Below are 24889 nucleotides of genomic sequence, written 5' to 3'. Positions count from 1 at the left end.
GCCCAGGGCTCGGAGTACCCACCCCCACCCCAGCCCTGAGGTTTCCCAGACCCCAGGAGAACTTACATGGCTGGGTGGGAGGTCCCATCCCTCACACCACTCCAAGGTTCAGGGGGCTCAGGGGCAGCAAAGCGCAGTGGTCCTACAGGTGGCTTGGCAAAGGGAATTCCCAGGAAGGTGTGGACCCCCACATTGAAGCCCTTCACATGGAGGAGGCTGCCCCGCACCTGCCCGGTGTGAGTCGTCCGGATGGGGCTGACTGAGTCCTGGCCTGTTGGCAGAGAGACGCACTTCAGACTCAGGTCTGCCCAATAAGCTGCTGACCTGCAGCACTGTAGCCTGGTTGGCCCTCCTCAGCTCCACCTTGTGGAGGAACCCTGATCTGTCAACATCCGCTTCTGAAACTTCTGCCCAACCCTAGTCCCTATCCCCAACACCACTATCAATCCACCGGGTCACAGCCTATCCCTCCAGGCTCACCAGGCTCCTGTGACTTGCCACCATCCTTCAGCCCTAGCAACTGCCAGCAGAATACCTCTTGGGCTGACTAACTGGGCCAGGTCATGTCACGCACTGAGAGGATTGTGAGAATGGAACTAAAGTTTCCTATCCTAAAGGATCTCATGCTTGAGGGGACAAGAAATGACATAAAGAAGCATCATTCATATAATGAGAGATGGACTTGGGAGGAGAACTATGAGTTCAAACATAAAACTCCTGTCCTGCCTGGGGTTGGGGATCAGGGCAAGAAAGCAAGGCAAAGTCAACCTAGATATACCTGGCTTGTCCCAGTCATGATATTTGTTAAATGTTGATGTTGTGCACTTTGGGTTTAACTCTTCTCTCTACCCCAAAATGGTTTTAATCTTGGGTGCTGTCCCAGTCCTCTCTGTGCTTCAGGGTGCAGAGAGTTGGCAGTCAGGTCCACAGTTCTCCTGCTATTGTTGACATCGCCACAGCTCCCACATCACTGGGTCCTTCCCTCCCCCAGGCTCAAGATCTCACTCTAGAGTTTGGCAGATCTGAGCTGGTTTCCATAAGAAAAATTAAAAACTCCAAACCTCCTCCTCTCTCTCACCAGGTCCTCTAGGATCTGCCTGTTTGATGTGACCTGGTTCAAGACAGGCCAGGGCAGCAGCCACTCACAGGACCAGAGAAGGAAATTGGCCAGCATCCCTCCAAGTCCAAAGACACACTCCTGTCCCTACCAACATGCTGTCTCCACACAGTGCCTTGCCAGATGGGATCTTGGTCCAAGTAACTCACATGGCCACTGGCCACTAATGCCTGATATTTGTCACTACAAAGGACAAAGCCTGCTAAATATTCCTGCTCGCAGTCTGGTGACATTATGTAGTTGCTTCCTTGAGGAGAAGCCCTGCATGAACCAGCAGCAGGAATCTCACCCATGTATGTATGTAGTGGTGGGAAGTGTCCCCGTGTCCAGATGAAGAAAAGCTCACATCAGAAAAGATGGGTTTGTGACCATTTAGGTGAGAGACAAAGATGAATAGTGTGTAAGTCCTGGACTCTAGTCAAGACCTAGATGGGCCTGTGGAGGAGCCAGGACAAGGTGGGCAGAAGACTGTGAGACTCAATTCTATACCCTTTCATGACTCAGTTTTTTTCCCTTTGGATGTGAGTTCAAGAAAAAAGACTGTTGAAAATAGAATCTTTCAGTGAATCAAGAAAAATCTTCCTGTTGAGACAGTTCTGGTTCCCTAAGACCCCAGGCAAGGGAGGAATCCTGTCAGTGTTGGTCTAAGGGGGACAGGTGAGCATGGATTCCTCTGTGCAGATTAGATTGGGAAAGCTGGGTCTATATCCAACACCCACACTTGGAGCCTTTGGGGTGGGAGGGATCCAGGGCTGCTGACACTCAGTGGGCATGGTTCTCTCCCGCCAACACCTTCTGATAAGGGCTTAGAGACTTCTAGCAAGTACAGAGCACTTTGCCTTTGCTCTAGAACACAATCCAAGGCATGTCAGCTCAGATTTGCCATTGACAGGAACCCAGCAGTCATTCAGATCAGCATTGAGAAGTGGTACCAGGGGCTACTGTATCCCCCAGGGCCAGTAACTTTGCCTGTGGATCTGACGGAAGGTGCCAGCACTTCTCTGGCCAAGGGGTCAAAACACTCAGAGCCAAATGTAACCAGCAAGCTCTTCTTATTGCTGATGTTATTATCCAAGGGTGAGTAGTAGCTACAGCCACAGACACACACAGGAGGGAAAGGTCCCTATCCCTGTTCCTTTGCCAGCAGGCTTCTGACTTGCCCATACTGTGCTCCTCAGAATCCCCTCACACTAGCTCACTCCTCCATGGGAGTGTCCTTAGGCAGCTCTGACCCTCTCTGGCTCACCCTCCAGCCCCCTCATCTCCTTCATCTGTTTCCTCTACCAACTTCCCTACCCTGGTGTCTTCCCTCCAGGCTCAGGCTCTGTCTCTGTGCACTTTGGCAGATCCAACCTGGTCTCTCCCACCCTCCCCATGGCAGCCTCACCATGGCCCTGGATGAGGAGCATCAGGAGCCCATAGGCCACGAGGATGAGCCAGGCAGGAAGTCGATGCAGGCACATGGTCGGCTCCCAGGGCTGCTTCTGTATTCCTGGGCTTCAGCTGGAAATGCAGAGCAGCATTCTGCCAGGTGGAATTTGAACCTGACAGTGAGGAGGCGGGGAAATGGGTGGTGCCCTGCAAGGGGTGTGCTGCAGGAGAGTCACTCTGAACTCTCAGAGGTCATGGAGCCAGTGTGCAGTGGGCAGGGCCCTACCCCTCTTCTTCCCTTGGCCACCTCCCAAGGTGCCACACAGCCTCTACAGCCCCTCTGAGATCCCAGGACCCTTCTCCTCACACCTGGAGTCACTAATTCCCTGTCCTTGCTGTCACAGGCCCATGAGGGTGTTGGGGAGGAGAGGAGGAGCAGAGAGCTGGATGTAACTGGAGGAACCTGGAGGGCTTCTCTGGGGGGTACAGAATGAAGATTTCCAGAGATGGAGAAATACAGGTGACTTTGCTGGAGTGAGGGGAACTGCTTACACAGTGGCAGGGAGGTGTGACGGTGCTTGCTGTTCCAGGGAACTCCCAGAGCTTAGGTGCTTCTGGGAGATTCTGAAAGATCCTGAGCCCTGCATGGGCCAGGAATGGAAGCCAGTCTGGATTAGGAGTACCTGCTCAACCTGAATTTCCTGATGAAGGGGAGTGGGACTCAACTTCCTGAGCCCTGCGTTGGTGAATGGAAGCCAGTATGGGTTAGGAGGACTGCTCAGCCTGACTTCCCTGATGAAGGGTTGTGGGGCTCAACTTCAGGCAGCCTAGAGGTTCCCCTGCAAACCGTCCTTGGCTAGCCTACCCCCACCCCCCCATAAGCTCTCACAGCCCAGTGTTGTGTCCTTCTCAGCCCCTTTGGGGAGCAATCAGCTTTATCCAGAAGTGAGTAGCCAGCATGCTGAGAGCACTGCTTCTCTTTGACCCCCACCTAATCAACAAGGCTGATGTGAATTCAATTCTTCTTGCAGTGCACTCTGCTTCAAGCCATCACCCTAGCCCCTCCTGGTCAGATGCTTACTCTGCTCTGAGTCTCCTGATCTAATTCATAGATGGGCTTGGGCCTCCTCCAAGCTCAGTCCTATTATAAGCTCCTTTGTGGCAACTGGACAACAAGTGATTCTTCCTAATCTGGAGTCTGCTAGGGTGAAGGTCCCTATGGGCTCTGCCATTTATGGCACCATCTTACACAGGCCTTGGCTTTGACAATGACCAAATAATAATAATAATAATGTGAAATTATGAAGAGTTTCATGAGTGTATCTGTGTATGGGTTTGTATGTAACATACCTTATACATATATAGAGATGGGGGGGAATGGAAGATGGAGGCAGAGTCTAAAAGTCAAAACAAACATCTGCAATGAGATCCACCAACAGGTCCTTTAAATACAATTTGATCTAAGACCATCAGACCAAGTGTTGAAGAGGATATGGAGCAACTGGTACCCTCATAAATGGCTGGTAGGGATGCAAAGTGACAGAGTCGTTTTGGAGAAGAGTTTGATATTTCCCTTAAAAGTTCCACACACACTTGCCATGTGACTCAGCAATTCTCCTCTCAGATCTTTCTTCAACAGAAATGAAAGCATGGGTCCATATAAATAATTTCTGACTATGTTCCTAAGAGTTTTATTGTCAAATTGGTCAAAAATTGCAAGTCACTCAGATGTATAGTAACTGGTCAGTGGATAAAGTGTGGTGTGTGTGACTACAAGGAATGCCACTCCCCAGTAAAAGGAATCTGAGATCTGCTGCATCTCAAAAATAGTATGTGAACTGACAGAGCCATTCCTAAAAGTGTCCATGTGCATCATATTTGGGGCAAGGCAAACTAGAGGAACAAGCAATTAGGTGACTGCCTTAGAGCAGGATTCAGGGCAAGGAAGGACTACAAAGAGGCATGAGGAAGTTTAGGAAGTGAAGGAAACTGGTAAAACTTGTGGTGGTGGTGTCTGCTTATCTTACATGTTACCTCAGAGTGAGAAAATTGTACACTCAAGAGATGAATTTAATTGCATATAAGTTATTCCACACTGGGTTGTGAATGGATGTAGCTCAGTGGTATAGTGCTTGCCTAGCAGGCCAAGGAGGTAGGTGTGGTCCGTAACACTGTACACACTCACACACACACACACACACACACACACACACACACACACACACACATATGCTTCACACTGAAGAATTTGAAAAATCTATTAAGTATCTAAAAAATATTGTGGGAAACACTTTGGGTAATACAGCGTGCTTCTGCAGAATTGAAAGATGGAAGCTTGCTCGCAGGAACTCATTAAATGCTATAAGATTGCACCCATCAGTCTTCACCAAAAGAAAAGTCTTTCCTGTGCTGGGTCCCTGCAGGCTTAATGTTAACCTTGTCTGTCCCCTGGTGGCTCAAATGGAAAAATGGAATTGTCATCTTTTGCCCAAAATTCATAAAGGTCTTTGTTTGGGCTTAAGTGTAGTCAATGGAAACAAGGGGGTCATCTCCCCTGGGAAAAGTGGTGCCCCAGGAGGGCATGTCAGTCAGAGGATGGGGAGTGGGGGGCTCCCAAGTTCTTTGGAATGAGAAATCCAGCCTCTGAATGTCTGAGAGAAAAAGATTTGAGGGACCCCAGAGACACATTGAGCATTATTTGCTACCTTTGTACAATGAGAAAAGATGAGAGGGTTTTTATAGGAGGGGCCAGAGAAGCTTAGGGAGAGCAATGAGGGGAGAAGGAAAATCACTGATGTGGATGCCATAGTGAGTGGGGGATGGTCAGGAGGCTGCAGGGGGAATTCTGCAAGGCAGAAGAACACCTTACTGGAATGAGAAGCTCTCAGGGAACCAGGGACAAGGATCTCTTCTCTGGACCTCCTGAGTCTCCAAGGCCTCTTCCAGGACACACCATACAGAGAAGCATCTTCTCAGATGTGGTATAATCTTGTCAGTGTGGGGTTCACAGTGTCTGCAGATTCACAGAGAATAAGAACCAACTTCAGGAGATAGGACCCCGAGGACATACCTCAGGCTCTCTTGGACATACTCAGTTGGTCCAGGCTTTAGGGTCAATGGAAAAACCCAGTCCTGCTTCCCACAAGTGTGGGGATGGAAATAGATGGGTGAATGGGTTGTTTTAAATAGGCAGAGAAATTTTCCAGTAGTTTGCATTCTTGGTGGCCGAGATCTTGGGCTATAGGTACTACAGTCTGAGAACTTGTGTCCACCCAATTCACACATTGAAACCTAATCTCCAATATGATGGTATTAAGATTTAGGGTCCTAGCTGGGTGTGGTGGTGCATTCCTGTAATCCCAGTGGCTCTGGAGGCTCAGAGAGGAGGAGAGGAGGGGGAATTCAAAGCCAGCAATGTTGAGGTGTTAAGCAACTCAGAGAGACTCTGTCTCTAAAAAATTCAAAATAGGACTGGGGATGTAGCTCAGTGGTCGAGTGCCCCTGAGTTCAATCCCAGGTACCAAAAGAGTTAGGGTCCTTAGGGAATGAATAGGAAACCACCAGTTATTGTGGTGGTTCTTCTTCCTCCAATGTTTAAGTCTGAACACTAGAGAAGTGCCAAGGCAAGCCTATAAAGGAGGTTTCATTCAAAAAGTAGTAATACAGACTTCTCCTGGGAGAAAGAAGGGGGCCATAGCTGGTGGTATCCTGATATCCCAAGAAGTGAGAGCATCCTGCACCTTTTAGACATTTTAGACTTTCTTTGTTTTCCTGCTCTCTTCCCCCTTATCTCTTCCTTCCTGACGAGGCCCAGGAGATGCTGGTGGAATGGCCAAAAGGTGAGAAGCAGGTGGGCTGGAAGGGCCAAGATGGAGTGATGGGGAAGGAAGAGACCTGCATCCCAGGAGACCTTAATTAGCAGCTCCCTGTCTGTTCAGTGGGTGCTTCTTGAACCACCTTCTAGGAGGGGCAGTATAGGCAGGGAATCCTGGTAGTCCAAGTGCTCAGGAGGCATTACCATTCCAGTCTCCCAGGGGTGGTCTCCACCTTCCTGGACTCCAACTGGCCTTTATTTTCTCCATCGACCTTATTACCTGTCTACATTGACTGCCTGTCCTTAATTCTGGCTTTAATATGGTCATGGGAGGAATTATTTGTCCCTTATACCATGTAATGACTCAGTGAGAAGGTGCCGTCCATGAGTGAAAAAGCCAAAAGCAAGCTCTCCACAGACTCCCAATATGCTGGCATCTTACTTTCTTTCTTTTTCTTTCAGTACTGAGGATTGAACCCAGGGAAACTTTATTACTGAACTACATCCCTAGTCCTATTCATTTTTAATTTTGAGACAAGATCTTGCTAAGTTGGTGATATTGGTATTCTACTTGTGATCCTCCTTCCTCAGTCTCCTGAGTTGCTGAGTTTGCAGGTGTACGCTACCATGCCAGGCTGGCATTTGACCTTGGAAAAAACCTCACAAACTCTGAATAATTTTCTGTTGTTTATCAGCTACCCAATTTGTGATGATATTTGTTACAGCAGTCTGAATGTACCAAGATTAGGGGTTTAGGTAAACAGATTTTCTGGTCTAGTCTGTCTAGTGGTCAATGTCAGAGATGAGAATACATGGGACTTGCTGAGAAGTAGATGTGGGATTTTGACACTCAGGTGTGGGCAACATTTTGAAAGCATAGCCCTCCTTTGAAGAGTGTCTAGGTGGTTGGAGGAGAGGAGAAAGTACTGGAGAGGGAAAGGGAGGAAGGGAGGAATATACTTAGGTCCAGTTGGGAGTATATTCAGGCCCATTGGAGGAAGGTGGGCATCCACAGCTTCCTGGGGGGATTTACTGAGTGTATCTAACAAGAGAGAACCCACTGAACATCATGAGGTGAGTTCTTTATCAGTGTTAGCTGAATGGATAGATAAAGAGTGTATGGATGGCTCTGTGAATGAGAGGGTCAACCCTGGCTTCTGGTGGGCAAGAGAGGACAACACAGGCAGACCCCACCTGCATGCAGCCCACCCATCTCTTCCTGACAAGGAAGCTAGAGTTCTGTGTGCTTGTCTGTGGAGAGCCATTCTGACACGTGATTGGGTGACTCCCGTTAAGGGTCTGAGGCGCTCTGGCTGTGTCGGAGCTTTCCCGACCCTTCCCTGATGAGAGAGCCCATCCGTGTGGGGGTGTGCGTGACCACTGACCCCGGAGACCCAATCACTGACCCTGACCTTGGAGTGCAGCCCCCCCTCAACCTTCATTGGATAGAATTCTCCCCTGAATCTCTTGTTCCCCAATAAAAGGCTACTCCCAGGCGTGTTCGCTCTCTCTCTCTCCTGCTAGCCCAGAGTAATCCTCGCTGCCCTGCTGGGCGGCTGGAGGCGGGAACCAGGGAGGCGAGCCGTCTCGGACCTAGCAATATAAAATAAGGTACTGGTTTGTGTGTTTTATTTCGATCTCTTCTAACTAACTTAATGCCTAGAACCTCATTAATGAAACCACTGCGCAGGCCGCGTGGTAGACTTGTCCTCAGCCCCTGTAGCTCCTGGATCTTCTGAGGCAGGGTCTTGGTCCAGAACTGCAGCCTGTGGGCCTTCAGGGCCTGGCCCACAGCAGGCTGGATGTCCAGATGCAGGTACTGCTGGTCCTGGTGGAACAATAGCCAGTGGATTTGGCCTTCTCCTTTGGGGTTCCTGTGTATATGCCCTCCCAGGAACCTCCCAGGGTGAGGTTCAATCTGAACTCTGCTAAGCTCAGACTTACCCTTACCATTACCAACCCATTTTGGCAGGCCAGGTGGTCAGGCTGGCAGGAGCATTGGTAAAAGTTTCCTGTTATAGGAAAGCAATGATCTCTCACTAGTGTCGTTCCCCACAGGGCAGGGAAGCCTGGCCTGTGTTGCCCTTCCCTGTGAGACGCTGGCTCTCATGGTAGCCCAGCACTATGGCTCACCCTCTAGACCACTGTGAGAAGAGACCAGTGACCTGCTCTCACAAAGCACCCTCTTTCAGTGTGAGTCTTCAGGTTGGGGAGGGTGCTAGGATGTGATTAAGGACACATATGTGCTGATGAGGTCACCTCAGACAAGGGGAGCAATGAAGGGCCTCTGTCCCCTGGGAGGCTGAGGTGTGCAGGTGTCCTCACCCATTTCAAGCAAAGTTGGCCCAGTACTTTATCATCCTCCTGCTCAGCAGCTCCTCCTCCTCAGTGAGCTCAACTGTAGGAGGAGGAGGACAAGAGTCCAGGTCCTGGCCAATCCCATCCAGCTGTCCACTCCTGTGCCACACTCACCACCCCAGCTGTAGCCTGTCCCTGGGTCCTAAGGCTGAGTCCCTTTCCTACCCTAACCAACCTGGGTCTGGGCTCTGTGCTTACCTAACCTGCCCTTACTCATACCAGGCTCTAGTTGAAGCCACTCTTGGCTCACCCCTGGCCCAGTAGTTCCCTTCTACTTTTGGACCTTGGGGTGTCATTTTATAAATGATTATGCCTCTAACCAACCTTGTCTCCTCCTATGCTAGATACCATGATTAAGGTGGGGACAGGTAGAGGGATCACAGATTGGAGTGGAAAGGACTTACATTCTAATCCTAAAGCATCTTTATGAACTGTAATATGGTGGATCCCTCATCCTATTCTCTCTCTGAGCTAGTTTCCTCATCTTTATAGCAACATCCCTTGGGGACCCAGCTAGGGCTCTATCTAAGCTCCTAGTGAATGAGGAGTTCACTGCCCTTTAAGGATCAAAAGACAAAGATGATCTCATCATCAGTCAGCCTTCACATGGGGCAGTTTGATGTTCTTGAAGATGTTGGGCCCCTGTCTAGAAGTAGACAGGGGCATGGGAACCTGGGTGCATAGACAGGCTGTGATGTGATGGCCCCCTCACCTGGAGCTCCCCTGCTTTACCCATGTTTTCAAGATATCTAGGTCCAAAGTTGGATACAATCTGGACAATGGAAAGGGGAGCCCCAAGCTGGGGCAGGGGTAGTAGAAAAGATTCTTGGTAAATCATAACCCTGGACTTCCTTGCTGTGTTCTCATGGGGAAATCACTAAGTGCCATTAAACTGACCTCTTCATTTGTCAAAAAGAGGTGATATCTGTCTCTTACACTAACCATGAGGATTTTCTGTATGAGGGCTACCAAGTATACTGCTTCCAGAGTTTGATAAAGACATCTGTGGGAACCAGGACACCAGAGACCTCACCTGGGACCCACACTTGTGAGCTGCATTCCTATGCATCCAGAATTCAGTAAAGATATGGCCATGCTGATAGTGTGCTGCTTGGAGTGCAGGAATCAGAAACATTAAGTCCACCATCACTTTGTGGAGCTAAAGTCTGAAGGTGTGGGGGTCCTCATTGTCTCCCATGTATTCCTCCATTAACAGGTCACCAAAGTTAGCAGGCAACATCTAGCACAGGGGATCATTGAAAGTCCTTTAAGCAAGCTCTGGGGAAGGAAGGCAAAGGTCTGTGGGTAGGCGGATGAACAGGGAAGGGATGAAAGGACCAAGTTGTGGGGTGACCTCATATATTATCAAACACACAGGTCAGTCTTTTTTGCTGGGGTTTGTTGAGTGAACAGGATATCTAGTGTGCCCTCTATTGTTTTTTTCTTTCATCAGTACTGGGAATTAAACCCAGGGGCACTCTATAGCTAGCTATATCCCTAGCCCTTTTAAGACAGGGCCTTGCTAAATTTCAGAGGACAGCGTTGAATTTGTGATCCTTGCCTCAGTCTGCTGAGTCACTGGGATTACAGGTGTGTACCACTGAGCCTGGTGTCCTCTAGATTTTTTTCAGGACCCCAGGAACCTCACCAACTGTGCTGACATGCTTTGAAGAATAGACTGCACAATACCTCTGTCCATTTCCTTCTGGGTGTCAGCAGTGTCTGAGCCCTGGGTGGTAGAAAGTCTTGATTTAGAGATGGAGGAACCTGGAGCTACGAATGTGTAAAAATCTCCCCAGGGCTTCCCAGACACAGGGCGTGGGAGGATGGACCTCACTGTGGCAAGAAGCCAACTCAGTTCATCATTGTTGACACCAACGATGCTGGGGACATGTTGAAAACCAGCCAAAGCCAGAAGCCCCTCATGCCTGGGCAGGAAGGTCCCATCTACCACACGAGAGATGGTCTTGAGGGCCTGAGGGGACACTCGATGACAGGAAGCAAGGCCAAGGTTTAGAAAATTCCTGATATCCTCTGAGTGCTTTCCACCTTTACTGGCTCACTCCTAAATGCCCACCCTAAAATGTACCACGAGTAGTTCCTCAAGGCCTGTTCCACCAATTCAAAGGCAGACAATGTATGGAAATGAGGTAACTGTCCCAAGAGTTTGAAGGGCACTTGAGCATTCTGCCCCACTTAGTCTCCATGCCATTCCTCAGTACCCATGACCATTCAGCCTGATCTTGGTAATAGCCAGCATTTCCTCTTTGCTCTTGCCCCACTAGGCAGCTCCCCACAGGCAGCTCACCAAGGCCCCTGACTCCACCTTCCCACAGGCAGATAGGTTGGCCACCATCTGTAAAGGGATCAGGCAGGGGCTGGATCATCCCTCCAGGCTGGAGGCGAGTGTTGTCTAAAGTCCCAGATGAGTGCAGGTGACCCCTAATTCTCAAAGGATGTTGTGTGTGGATTGCTGCAGGTATGAAATTGTTCTACCCTCCCTGAAGCTCAGGTGTCAGCAGAGGAGCCATCAAACTTGTTTAGATGGTTCTTCTTAGGATGAAGCTCCCAGGGTGCAGCTTTGCAACCACAGAGCAAAATCAACCACTGTCAGGTAGATGTGTGTGGAAGGTGACCCTTGAACCCCTGAGCAATCTTTGGAGCAATATCAATTTCAAAGATACCCCAACTGTTGTTGTCCCCACTAAACAGACAGAATAGAAGTGGCTATGATGGTGAGGGGCAAGGCAGTGAATCTTGGCTTTGGTGGTTGAGGACACTCACCATGGAAACCACCTCAGATTAGATGAAGTGGCACCATAGAAGAATTCTTGGGACATTGGAGACACCACATGTGAGAACACACTAGTGCCACCTGCAGACTCGCCAAAAATGGTGACCTGATTAGGGATGCCTCCAAAGTGGGCGATATTCTGCTGGGCCCAGAGTAGGGCCGCTTCTTGGTCCAGGTAGCCCCAGTGGCATGCTGGTCTTCAGTGCTGAAAAGTGGCAGGGACAGTGATCACTGGACTATCATCTGTCTCTTCTGTCCCCATTGACTATCCCTGTCCCAGGCTCACCCCAAGAAGCCCAGAACACCCAGGCGGTACTGGATAGTGACCACTGCCGCAGTCTGGCTGGGCACAATTCAGGAGCCACTTGTCAAAAGAAACTAACTTTATTTTTAGAACTACAAACGCCAAACAAAACAGCTCCTCAGGGAAAACCCCTCAGAGCCCAACTGCCACCACCGGCTTTCCACAAGCCTCTCACCCCCCCACAAACCTCACCACCTCCCACAATCCTCCTGTTCTTGAGGCCGATTGGCTGGGTTGCGTGGGCGGAGCCAAAGAAGTCCCCCAATGAGCAGCTCCGTGGAGGAGCCAATCAGCTAGATGTTGCTGGGGCCGCTGTGAGCCAATCATCAGCTGGCAGTCTGAAGGGCAGGGAAACAGCCCAATGAACATCACCGCAGAGGAGCCAATCAGCTAGATGTTGCTGGGGCTGCTGTGAGCCAATCATCAGCCGGCAGTCTGAAGGGCAGGGAAACAGCCCAATGAACATCACCGCAGAGGAACCAATCAGCTAGATGTTGCTGGGGCCGCTGTGAGCCAATCATCAGCTGGCAGCTGGTTGCTGGCAGCTGGAAGTTTGCTGGGGCCCCTTTGGCTGTGGCTCTCAACATCTCCCCCTCTCTGTTTAAACAACAAGCATGTGGCTTGGGGACCGTGCCTGCCTTAGGTTGTCCAATACTACATATGGTCCTTACCCGTCATTGACTACCGGTCCAGTATACAGCCACACCTGTGGAGAGGTCTTTGTCATGAAAAGCAGAAGGGAGGAAGATACACTAAGCCAATTGATGGCTCTTGTTGGAAAAATTGTACCACCAATGACATCATCAGCAAAAATACCCCAACACTACCACAAGTCGCTGCACCAACAGATAGTTCACAATGCATAGTCTAGGCAAGTCTAGGCAAGTTCTGCAAGTTCTGCACATAGTTTAGGCAAGTTCTGCAAGCAGTTCAGTGATGGCTATTGCAGAAGCTGTAGATTAGTTTTATCTTTGTCTTCACCGGCACTGGGATGAAGATAGGAATTCTGGCAATAATGGCTAAAGAAAAAATTATGTAACATTCCAGAAGGCACTAAAAGAAAACAATTTTCTTAACAATTTACATTATCTTGAAGAGAATTATTAAATATAATGAAAAGGTAAGGTGAGAATTATTAAATATAATGAAAAGGAAAGGTGAAAGTAAACAAACAGATCTGTTAACCTTCTTTTTTGTTTACATATTAAAACAATTCTTAACAGTTATTTACCCAATTTAAATTAAACCATTTAAATCACGTGAATAAAAAAAAATATTTGGATCCATTTTTTCATGAGTGCTCATCATATATGATATATGGACATACGTACATTCAAACATATAACACAAAACACAAGTGTGCACACATAATATACATATAACACATAACATAATAGTAAAGGCCTTATAACTTTTTACAGGTGAAATCTCCATTGCAATGTTTAAAACTCTATAGTCAAAAAAAAAAATAGAACTGATCAGCAAAACATTAACCTAGGTCTGTATGAGCTCAAAAACCAAAATAGAACTTCATGATATGGGAAAGGGCAATAATAAAATAGATATTGAAAAAAGCATCCTGGTTCTGTCGCAGATGTAAGGATAGCCAAATTGGTGTTTTGGATATCAGCTATTATGGATTTGAGCCAAATCATCTTCTTTTTGGTCTGTAGAAATCGCTTTAGTTAATCTCTCTGGAATCCAAATCGGCTGCTGTTCTCCCTGTGGAAACACACAAACAGGCCCCTGACTCCAGACAATCACTGGGTCAGGATTTTAGTTAATCTTTCCGGAACCCAAATCGGCTGCTGTTCTTCCTGTGGAAACACACAAACAGACCCCCGACTCCAGACAATTACTGGGTCAGGACCTTTCCATTGTCCTGTTAGAATATCTTTCCAAAGTACCTTGGGCTTATGTACATTTTTTGGACACATATGCCTTTCTGCAGCACTAAGTCCTGATGAATCCAAATTTAAAAAGTTTAGAGTAAAAAGGGTTATTTTAAGTTTATCTTTGGGGAATATATACCCCTTCCCAATTCCGTCTTTTTGCTTTAATAAGTATTTTTTAATAGTTTGATGAGCTCTTTCAACTATGCCTTGTCCCTGTGGATTGTATGGGATTCCTGTTATATGAGTAATGCCAAATGATGAGCAAAATTGTTTAAAAGAGCTAGAAGTATAACCAGGGGCATTATCTGTTTTTAACTGTTTTGGAATGCCCACAGTGGCAAAATTTTGTAAGCAATGAGCTATAACATCTTTAGTTTTTTCTCCGGCATGAAGGGAGCCCATCAAAAATCCAGAAGAAGTATCAACTGTAACATGCAAATATTTTAATTTTCCAAATTCTGGCAAATGTGTGACGTCCATCTGCCAAATATGGTTAGGTATCAATCCTCTAGGATTGACTCCAAGATTAACTTGTGGTAAAAAGGTCACACAATTTTGACATTGTTTTATTATTTGTCTAGCTTGTTCCTTAGTTATTTTAAAACGCTTTTGTAAAGTATTAGCATTGACATGGAACCTTTTATGAAAATTTATAGCTTCTTCTAGTGTAGAGAAAATATGTATGTCATGTGTAGTTTTATCTGCTAAATCATTGCCCAAACTAAGGGCTCCAGGCAATCCTGTATGTGCCCTGATATGTCCTATAAAGAATGGATCTTTTCTGTCCCAGATTAAACTTTGTATAGTGGAAAACAAAGAGAAAACAGTAAAAGAAGGGGAAATCCTACCAGCATCTTCAAGGGATACTATAGCATTAACTATATACTGACTATCAGAAAATAAATTAAATACAGAATCTTTAAACATCACAAAAGCTTGTAATACTGCATTAAGCTCTACCTTTTGAGCTGATTGTTTGGGTACTAAAAATGTAAAAGTTTGATCAGGTGTAACTATTGCTGCTGTACCATTATTTGACCCATCAGTGAATATATTTGGAGCATTCATGATAGGTGTTTTTCTTGTCATTTTTGGAAAAATTACAGGATGCAATGACCAAAAAGTCAATAAAGGATTAGATGGTAAGTGGTTATTAAATGAAACATTAGATTTGCACATGATTATTGCCCAAGTATTTAACTCATTAGCTAATTCATCAATTTGATTCATAGTATATGGAGTAATAATTTTATTGGGAGAAATTCCAAATACTTCCTTTGTTGTTTTTATTCCTTTGAGTATTAATTGTCCTACTGCCTCAGGATACCTAGTAAGAATAGTGTTAGGAGAATAAGATAAATGTATCCATAATAATGGACCTTCTTGCCAAAATACTCCTGTAGGAATATTTTTTGTTGGTAGTACAATAAATAATAAAGGCAAACTTATATCAATTCTATCCAAATGCATATTTTCCATATATGTTTCAATGATTTTTAATGCCTTTCTTGCTTCAGGCGTTAACATTTGGGGTGAATTTGGATCTGATGGACCTTTTAGGATATCAAATAAAGGTCCCAATTCTCCTGTTGGAATACCTAGATAAGGCCTTATCCAATTTATGTCTCCTAATAACTTTTGAAAGTCATTAAGTGATTTGAGTTGATCTACTCGTATTTGAATTTTTGGTGGATGGACCATGGTTGAGGATAATAGAACTCCTAAATAATTAATTGGAAAATTTAATTGTACTTTATCTATTGCTATCTCTAGATTATAATTTTTTAATAAATTTGTAAGTGTGGCATAACATTCTAGCAATGTGTTTTTAGCTTTGTGTGCTAATAATACATCATCCATATAGTGAAATATTTGTAGTTCAGGATTTTGATTTCTAAGTGGCTGGATTACTTTGTTAACATAAATTTGACACATAGTTGGGCTGTTAGCCATCCCTTGAGGGAGTACTTTCCATTCATATCTCTGATCAGGACCTTCATGATTTAGTGCAGGGATAGTAAATGCAAAACGTGGACTATCCTCAGGATGAATTGGAATTGAAAAAAAACAATCTTTAATATCTATAACTAAAACATACCAAGTTTTTGGCAAAGCAGACAATTGAGGAATCCCTGATTGAGCAGGTCCCATAATGACCATTTCATTATTAATGGCTCTTAGGTCTTGCAATAATCTCCATTTACCAGATTTCTTTTTGATGACAAAAATGGGACTATTATGGGGAGATACAGAAGGTTGTATATGTCCTTCCGCTAATTGTTGTTTGACCAGATCATGGGCTACTTGTATCTTTTCTTTAGTCAAGGGCCACTGAGGAACCCATACTGGTCTTTCTGATTTCCATGTAATTTTTATTGTCTCAGTGGCCCTTTGTGAAAATCCAACCCATGTCTGTCTGTTCCTTGATCTATTTGTATTGGTGCTGCTATACCTTGTTCTTGTTTTTCTAATCTTTTTCCTTTCCTAAAACCTTGTCTAGCCATAATAGTGGGTGCATTTTGATTGGTGTTATTTGTTAATGTCAAACCTAATTGATCTAAGACATCTCGTCCCCATAAATTTACAGGAAGATGATCCAATACATATGGCTGTATAGTTCCTTCACATCCTTCGGGATCCTTCCAATCTAATACCATTGCGCTTCTATCGGGATTAGTCGCCACTCCTAGGCCTCGAAGCGTTTGAGTGGCTTGTTGTAATGGCCAATGTTTTGGCCATTCTTGACGAGAGATGATGCTAAGGTCTGCACCTGTATCCAGTAGCCCATTAAATTCATGTCCTTGAATATTTAGTTTTAGCATGGGGCGAGAATCTAAATTTAAAGAAAGCATAGCCCAATCTACACCTGTGGAGCCTAATCCCTTGGAACCTCTTTCTACAGCATGACTGGAAAATTTATCATGTAGGCTTGGTATTATTAGTAACTGTGCTATTCTATCTCCTGGTGAAATTATTGATATACCCTTTGGAGAACTGGCTATAATTTTTATTTCACCTTCATAATCGGGATCAATTACCCCAGGACTTATCAAAAGTCCTTTTAGAGTAGAAGAGCTGCGTCCCAGTAATAAGCCTACTGTTCCTTTGGGAAGAGGTCCTTTTACCCCTGTGGGAATGATTTGAACTCCCATCTCTGGAGTTAGTACTGATCTGGCGGAGGCGCAGATGTCCAACCCTGCGCTCCCTCTGGTTTGTCTGATGAGGGATCTGATGGACAATGTGTCCTGGTCACTACCCTGATGGGGTTGCTGGGTTCCTCCAGTGCTCCGTATATTTGTGGTTTGGGGCCCCGGAGCATTGGGGCCCCCTGTCCAGCAACCAGCTGCCAGCTGATGGACCACCACCACATTTTCAATGGCTGCCAGAATAGAACCATCATATATGGAAGCCATACCCACCACCAAGGCACCACCATGGATCCATACTATTACCTTGGAAATCAAGACAGATGCCATGCAGTCCTAACCCAGCCCAAATCCCCCCTGGGCTGATCTCTATTCTATCCACCACTTTTTGATAGTCTTTGAGTAGTTACCCACATGGACAGCACCCCAGCAGGTGACATGATATTTCTTATGGGCAAGTGACTCTGGTTCATTCAGAAATCCAAGACCACTTATGCCTTTGAGTCTTCCCATGTATCAAAGTCTGTCTGTATTATTACCAGAAGTCCTTTGAGATGGAAATAAAAGGGTGTCTCCCTGAAAGACTTACATAAACATTAACCAGTGTTTCCCATTTTATTAGCTCAATAGATAATCAGTGTTTAGGAATTTGGGTGATGTCAAAGTGCAGTCCTTGAGGTCCTGATTGTCTCTCCCTGGTATGAATGGGTTGTCTGTGTACTGGATCTACCCTAGGGCCATAGCCTAAGACCTCTGAGGACATCCAGGTCTCTATAATCCCATGCCCAGGACTCAGTTACTCACCCCAAGTAAGAAGGTTTTCTTGAACCTATTAGTAAGAGTCTTTTTTTTTAAATCAGGGTCCACACTGCAGTGGAGCTCAGGCTACTCTCATCTTTAAAAAATCTTCTTGCAAAACAGGTGTCCTCCCACTCAGCAGATGACCAAGGTTTGGCACTCACAGGCAGGTTAGAGCCCTCATGGGCATGGGCAGGTGAGTAGATGCTGAGGTACAGGCAGACCTCTGACATGGGATGAGAGGGAGTGTCAGATTCAAGAGGTTCACAACCAGTGTGTTCCTAGCCACATCCTGCAGACACCTGGTGAGAATAGCAGTTATTCCAGGAGCTGTGCCATGGGCAAAACCAGACTGTGGGTCCAGAATGAGTCTGGGTGCTCTCAGTCACCCTTGGTCCCCACTCCCCTTCAACCCTCCTCACACTTGATCCTTCTCCAGAGACTCTTCCCACCAAGTTCCAGGCCACAGGCTCGGGGGAAGCTCGGATGGAGACCAGACCTCCAGGAGGTCTCAAGGTTGTTGAGCACTTGTGTCCCACTCCCCCTGAGGCTGGGCAATCATGACTCTAGGGGCCTGTCTGGGAAACATTGGCTGCATGTGTTGACCAAATAATCCCTATCATAGGGTGTCCCCACACAGGTGATGCATGAATGGGTAGAGGAGACTCTCAGGGAATCACATCCCTCCCACAGAGTCTCCAGCTATAAGCACCTGCACCTGTTCCTTGGTCTCTGGCCCCTGGCCCTGTGGGCTGGCATAGTGAATGTAGAGGGGGCATCCCAAAGGAGCCACTATTGCTCCCTCCTCAGGAATCTAGAGTATGTACTGCTGGGTCTTTTATAGGTTCTTTTTTTTAAAGGTTTATTTATTTCTGCTATCAAAGAACAGAATTATGACAGTGTAATTTAACAATCCTAATTGGCTTCATTTTTAATTTTAAAATCAGGCAACACTTCATTCCATAAAACAGAATCAGTTTTCCTATGAGCCAAGCACTCATCAAAAATATTTTGATGAGTTAACATCAGATTATTTATTTTGCTTATACAAAATAAGGACAAGGGAACTTCAGTATTTTGCCAGTTGAGAATGGCTGTTTTCCCTCCAACCAGATTTCTCTTGGAGGACCAGATGTGTCAGCTTGGTTTGATTGACTCCATGTTGTTGTTTTTTTCCCCCTGGAATATTGTCTCTGTTGAAAAACTGGCTTCACAAAGAAGGTGTCAGCAGGAAAATTTCAGAATCCAAAGCTTAAAAATAAGTCTTGGGCAGTGTGGGGTTATTTTCTGTCTTTGGGAGGGATCATCCAGTGTCTGAGGCCTGGAGATAGAGGCAAAGTCCCCAGCCACCCATCTAGGAGATGTCACTCTCAGTAGCATCTAGTGTCCTGACCTTTGCTCGCCCAGGATGACAGTGTGTAAGGAGTAGCAGGTCACAGGGGCCCCCTGACCCTCTGAGAGCCAGAGCTCTCCCTGGGCAGACCCCGGGACTGAGGGTCAGTGGCCAGGGGAGAATCATATCAAGTACTCCCTGCCTGTGGTCCCTGAGGTCCTGGGTCAGGGATACAGGAGGCAGCTAGTGTCATAAGATGTCCCCATCCCCAGCCAGGCTGGGCGCCTGGCTAAGAGAGGAGAAAGACGGTGGCCTGGCCCCTGTGCCTGGTCTCACTTCCTCCTCGGCACCGCCTGGAAGGGGAGGAAGTGACACCCAGGGGAAGGCCACCATCACATTCAAGTTCAGGGTGCGACAGCTCAGTCTGCCCCCCAACAGGCCCCATACTCAGCTCCCCTTCATGGGCCACGTCCCTTCTGAGAGTCACGCCCTGCCCTTTATAGGCACAAGGATCAGAAGTTCCAGGGACACGTCCATGTTTAGGCCCTTGGAATCGGAAGTGCTTCAAGCGTCCATGTTTAGGCCCCCGGGTCCGGGACCAGAAGTTTCAAAGGTGCACGTCCATGTTTATGTGCCCAGATCTGGAAGTTCCTTGAGCGCACATCCATGTTTAGGCCATAGCATCCAGAAGTGCCTCAGGTGCACATCCATGTTTAGGCTCTAGGATCCTGAAGTTCCTCAGGTGTCCATGTTTAGGCCTCCGGATCCAGAAGTTCCTCAGGCGTCCATACTGAGGCCCACGGATCCAGAGGTTCCTCAGGTGCACGTCCATGTTTAAGCCCCCAGGTCTGGAAGTTCCTCAGCATCCATGTTTAGGCTCTAGGATCCGGAAGTGCCTCCGGCGTCCATGTTTAGGCCCCAGGATCTGGAATGCCTCAGTCCTCTCCTCCATGTTTAGGCCGTAGCATCTGGAAGTTCTTCAGGCGCACGTCCATGTTTAGGCCCCCGGATCCAGAAGTTCCTCAGGTGCACGTCCATCTTTGGGCCCTCGGATCCGGAAGTGCCTCAGGTGTCCATGTTTAGGCCACAGCATCCAGAAGTTCCTCAGGCGCACGTCCATGTTTAAGCCCCTGGGTCCGGAAGTTCCTCAGCATCATTCATGTTTAGGCTCTAGGTTCCGGAAGTTCATCAGTCTTCCATGTTTAGGCCGTAGCAACCGGAAGTTCCTCAGGCACACATCCATGTTTAGGCCCCCGGATCCGGAAGTTCCTCAGACATCCATGTTTAGGCCCCCAGATCGGGATCCAGAAGTTTCAAAGGTGCACGTCCATGTTTAGGTGCCCGGATCCGGAAGTTCCTCTTGCGCACATCCATGTTTAGGCCATAGCATCCAGAAGTGTCACAGGTGCACGTCCATGTTTAGGCTCTAGGATCTGGAAGTTCCTCAGGTGCCCATGTTTAGGCTCCCGGATCCAGAAGTTCCTCAGGTGTCCATACTTAGGCCCACGGATCCGGAGGTTCATCAGGTGCACGTCCATGTTTAAGCCCCCGGGTCCAGAAGTTCCTCAGCCCTTTTATAGGTTCTTAAAGCCAAACTCACACTCTCCAAGACACACATCCGCTGGTTGCAGAGAACTTCTGTCAAAACATGAGCTGGGACAAATGTGTCTCTGCAACAAATGCTCTCTGGGTGCCAAGGCCTGAGACGGGAGCCTGCGGAAGTTAGCAGCTGCTACACTCTGATCCTCTCTCATTGGAAACACGCATATGAGAATCTTCTCAATGCAGAGGAAAACTGCCTGAGCAGTTTAGATGAAGGAACCACGGAAGTACCTTTCCCCACCCCAGCCTTAAGGTTTCCTGGACCCCAGGAGAGCTTACATGGCCGGGTGGGAGGTCCCATCCCTCACACCACTCCAAGGTTCAGGGGGCTCAGGGGCTGCAAAGCGCAGTGGTCCTACAGGTGGCTTGGCAAAGGGAATTCCCAGGAAGGTGTGGACCCCCACATTGGTGCCCTTCACGTGGACAAGGCTGCCCCATACCTGCCCAGTGTGAGTGGTTTGAATGGGACTGACTGAGTCCTGGCCTGTGGGCAGAGAGATGCACTTCAGGCTCAGGCCTGCCCATCAGCTGCTGGCCTACACACTGTGGCCTGGTGGGTCCTCCTCAGCTCTGGCTGTGGAAAGACCCTGATCTGTCAACATTTGCTTCAGAAACTTTCTGCCTACCCGACTGTGACTCTCCACAACTGTCTCCTGATTGTATTCTGATGACACAGGCCAGAATTAGTTCATACATAGACACAGAGAGTGACTGGAGGGTATGTATGATGGGGTTAGGTTTACATGGAGGAAAAGAGGTGACTTTTGGGTGTAAACTAAAAAAGAAATGGGTGGAATATAATTATTTTTCAAAGTTGGTATTATGATCTACTATTTGCAAATTATGAACCTTATTTGAATCTGGGTTTTTTAGTAAAGACTATATCAGTATCATTGTATAATAAATTAGAACATTTGAGTAGATATTTCATTATAATGAAAACACACAGTATTGCAAAAATACCTTTATTGATCTACTTATCTGTATATACATATTAATATCTATATCAATCTTCCTCTTCTTTTTTTTCAGTAGGAACTCATGAAAAATTTACGATGATGTGATAGCTGGGGTTGCTTTCGAACAATGGTGCAAAGGACAGGGTGCATTTCATATAATCTAGGTTGTGCCAGTTCAGATACTTGTTGAAAGTGTCTGATGGGCACATTGGGTTCATTAACTTTCCTTTCTGGCTCATATGAGGCTCATCCCTCTGTGCTGTGCAGCTCTTGGGCAACCACATCTCGCTCTGTGCCTTAGGGTGCAGGGAGGTGTTCAGTAAAGGCAATGTCCTCTTGATGTTGTTGCCACCTGCAATGGCTCCCACCTCTTGCACCTTCCCTTCACAGTCTCATGTTCTGTCTCTGCAGAAATTGGCAGATCTGAGCCAGGTTCCATTAGAAAAAACAAAAGACAAGAACAACCTCAGAGATCTTCTGCTGCCCTTCCCATGGTGGATCCTAATGTATCAATGTGTCAACTGCTGTGGTTGAGGCTAGGCGTGGCAGCCATGTAAAGGCTCCAGAGAGGACAATCTAGTATCATCTTTCTGCTATTGTTTGGATGTGGTTTGTTCACCAGTGACTCATGTGCTGGAAGTTTGGTTCCCAGCGTGGCAACATTGAAGAGGTGGACTATAAAGGGGTGGGGTGTAACGGAAGGTGATTGGATCATGACTAAGGTTTTTGGAGTGGATTTGATCTCATAGGAGTATATTAATATCCTGGAAAGCGAGAATGTTCTAACAGGGCAGCTTGGACACTCTCCAGTCTCTTGCTTTGCTCCTGCCGTATGATCTATCTCATAAACTCCTGCTATATCATGTCTTTGACACTTTATGACATAGCTACAAGGCCCTCTCCAGAGGTAGACCAGAGCCAGGCAGAGTGATGCACTCCAGTAATATCAGAGGCTTGGGAGGTTGAGGCAGGAGTTTTGTGTGTTTGAGACCAGGCTCAGTAACTTGGCATGAGCCTGTGTCAAAGTGAAAAACAAAAAGGGCTAGGGATGTTGCTCAGTGGCAGATCATCCTTGGGTCCATCCCCAGTAGTGTCAACCACAACAACAGACCAAAAACAAAAACAGAGGCAGACCAGAGAGGGCCACCTGATCTTGATTTTCAATATCTAAAACTGTGTGCAAAATAATTACTTTATTTATAGTTACCTTGTGTTGGCTATTTTGTTACAGAAACACAAAGCAAACTGAGACAGAAAATTCGTACCAAGTGTGGTGTTGTTTCTCAAACAATACCTGAAACTGTGGAAGTGGCTTTGGAACTAGTTAACAACCAGAGGTTGGAGGAGTTTGAGGGAGTAGTTAAGAAAAGTCTTGGGTTGTTGGGTTTGAAAGTGCATGTCTGTAATTCTAGTACTTCAGAGTTCCAAGGCAGTAGGATTGCAAGTTCAAAGCCAGCCTCAGTATCAGCAACTTAATGAAGCCCTACAAACTTTACAAGATGCTATCTCAAAAAAAAAAAAAAAAAATTGGGGATATGGCTCAGTGGTTAAGTCCCCTGGGGTTAAATCCCCTGAACACAACAACAAAAGAAGTTGAAGAATGAAAAAGAAAGAAAAGTATTGTACTGCTGTAAATGAAGAATTATCAGTATTCCTGGTGAGAGTTCCGGCGATAAAGAGACTAGAAGGAGCTAGAACATCATAGAGATTGGTTAAGTGGTCATATTCAGAATGCTGATAGCAACGTGCTTAGTAAAGGCCATCCTAAGGCGGCTTCAGAAGGAAGTGGAAGCCATCTGTGGAAATTAGAAGAAAGGCTGCCTTTGATCACTGCAAACACTTGACTACACTGTATTCATGCCTAAACATGTCAGGGAAGGCCATATATAAGATTGAAGACCTAGAGGATTCAGGGAACAACATTTCTAAGCAAAATGTGGAAGGAGTTGTGTGGTTATTTTTGGTCATTTTCAGTGAGATTTACAATGATACTTGGCAAAGGCAAGCACACCCTAAAACACTGGGAATGTCACAGTCTGCCCACCTAAAGAGCAAAATGGGAGATTGGGTGAGAATATAGAGGATGTAAAACAGATTACTATGGGTGGGAGGGAGCCAGGATCTCTGCTTCAAAACCATGGGAGAGGAGGCCTGAGGCCTACACATAATCTTCCAGGTGCCCTTCCATCAAGAGCCCTGAAGACCATGGAAGGGGCCCCAGCATTGTCTCAGGATTCTGCTCCTTGTGTTCTAGAAAAATGCTCTGGGTCTGTCCAACCATGGTTCATGAAATCCCAGACATGACTCCTGATGCTGCTCCAAAGGGAGCAAGCAACAGACCTTGGTGATGGCCAAGTGGAGCTATTTTACAGGTGTAGAGAATCCAAGGCTCTGCTGTCACAACAGCTTCCCCTGGGGTTTCAAAGGAAAGTTCTGGAGGCCCTGCTGTTGGAGTGCAGTCATTGCAAAGATTCTTCACCAGAATGCTTAGTGAGGCCATGAGAGTGGGACCACTGCTCTTGAGACCCTAGGAGTGTAGAGCCACCAGCAGTGTGCAATGCCAACCTAGGAAAGCCACAGGCCATGGCATGCAGCCCAGGAGAGCAGCCATGTGGGCTGCAAGCAGCATCACCCCAGGGGTGGGGCTGCCCAAGGCCCTGGGACCAGTACCCTGCCCTGTGTCTAGGAGGCTGGACTTGGAGTTTGGGGATCTAGTGTCTTCTTTGGTTATTTTCAGACTTGCTAAGGGTCTGGGAGTCCTTTCTACTGGTTATTCTTCCTTTTTGAAACAGGACTATCTGCCCTGTGCCTGTTTCAAGGCTGTATCCTGAAACCATGTAACTTGTTGGAAGTCATTTGCCTTGAGTTTTAGATGGTACTTGGGACTTTGCACTTTGGAGTCATGCTGGCAAAGTTTCAGCCTTTGAGGACTATAGGCATGGAATGACTGCATTTTGTATTGAAAGAATGACATGAACTTAGGGGTGTAGGGGGCAGAATGGTATGGTTTGGATGGGTTTGCCCCCCAAAGGATCCTATCATGGATGACAGGTCCCCAGTGAGGTGGTACCTTTCATAAGTAGGACCTAGTGATTGGCTCAGGACTGCCCTGTGAAAGGATTAATGCTAGTCTTTCAGAGTGGATTAGCTCTCATAGGAGTGGGTTAATTCCTTTGAGGTGAGTGTGAGTTTTTATAAATAGAGCAAGTCGGCTTCTTCCCTGTCTATTGCTTCCATTCTTACTAAGTGATCTCTCTCCCACAAAATCCTACGATGTCATGCCATTATCACCTTATGACATAGTTGAAAGTCCCTCACCAAGACCGAACCAGAAACCGTCAGCTGATCAGAGATTTTTCAGGCTCTAAAACTGTGAGCTAAATAAATCTATTTCCTTT

General features: G+C 46.7%; 1 protein-coding gene and 1 pseudogene across 2 annotated transcripts in view; both read right to left on the bottom strand.

The window, feature by feature from the left end:
- Positions 1-24889, bottom strand: part of LOC308637793 (cocaine esterase-like) — a gene marked incomplete at both ends in the record, with an annotated part of 41439 nt that overhangs the window by 6132 nt on the left and 10418 nt on the right. Inside the window, 2 exons of the mRNA XM_081274618.1 lie at positions 67-271; positions 2505-2580. Of these exons, the coding sequence (XP_081130744.1) occupies positions 67-271; positions 2505-2580 (281 nt within the window). Of the gene's footprint in view, positions 1-66; positions 272-2504 lie in introns of the transcript that reaches the window.
- On the bottom strand, positions 8697-24395 carry LOC308637286 (pyrethroid hydrolase Ces2e-like; annotated as a pseudogene). The gene is made up of 7 exons: positions 24371-24395; positions 20812-21016; positions 17762-17899; positions 17016-17105; positions 11741-11784; positions 11445-11659; positions 8697-8700 (listed from the first exon to the last, which is right to left on the bottom strand). The product of its transcript is annotated as a pyrethroid hydrolase Ces2e-like (transcript).

Source organism: Spermophilus citellus, assembly GCF_964194105.1.
Source record: "Spermophilus citellus genome assembly, chromosome: 18".
Taxonomy (NCBI): domain Eukaryota; kingdom Metazoa; phylum Chordata; class Mammalia; order Rodentia; family Sciuridae; genus Spermophilus; species Spermophilus citellus.
This window is presented reverse-complemented; position numbering and strand designations above follow the sequence as displayed.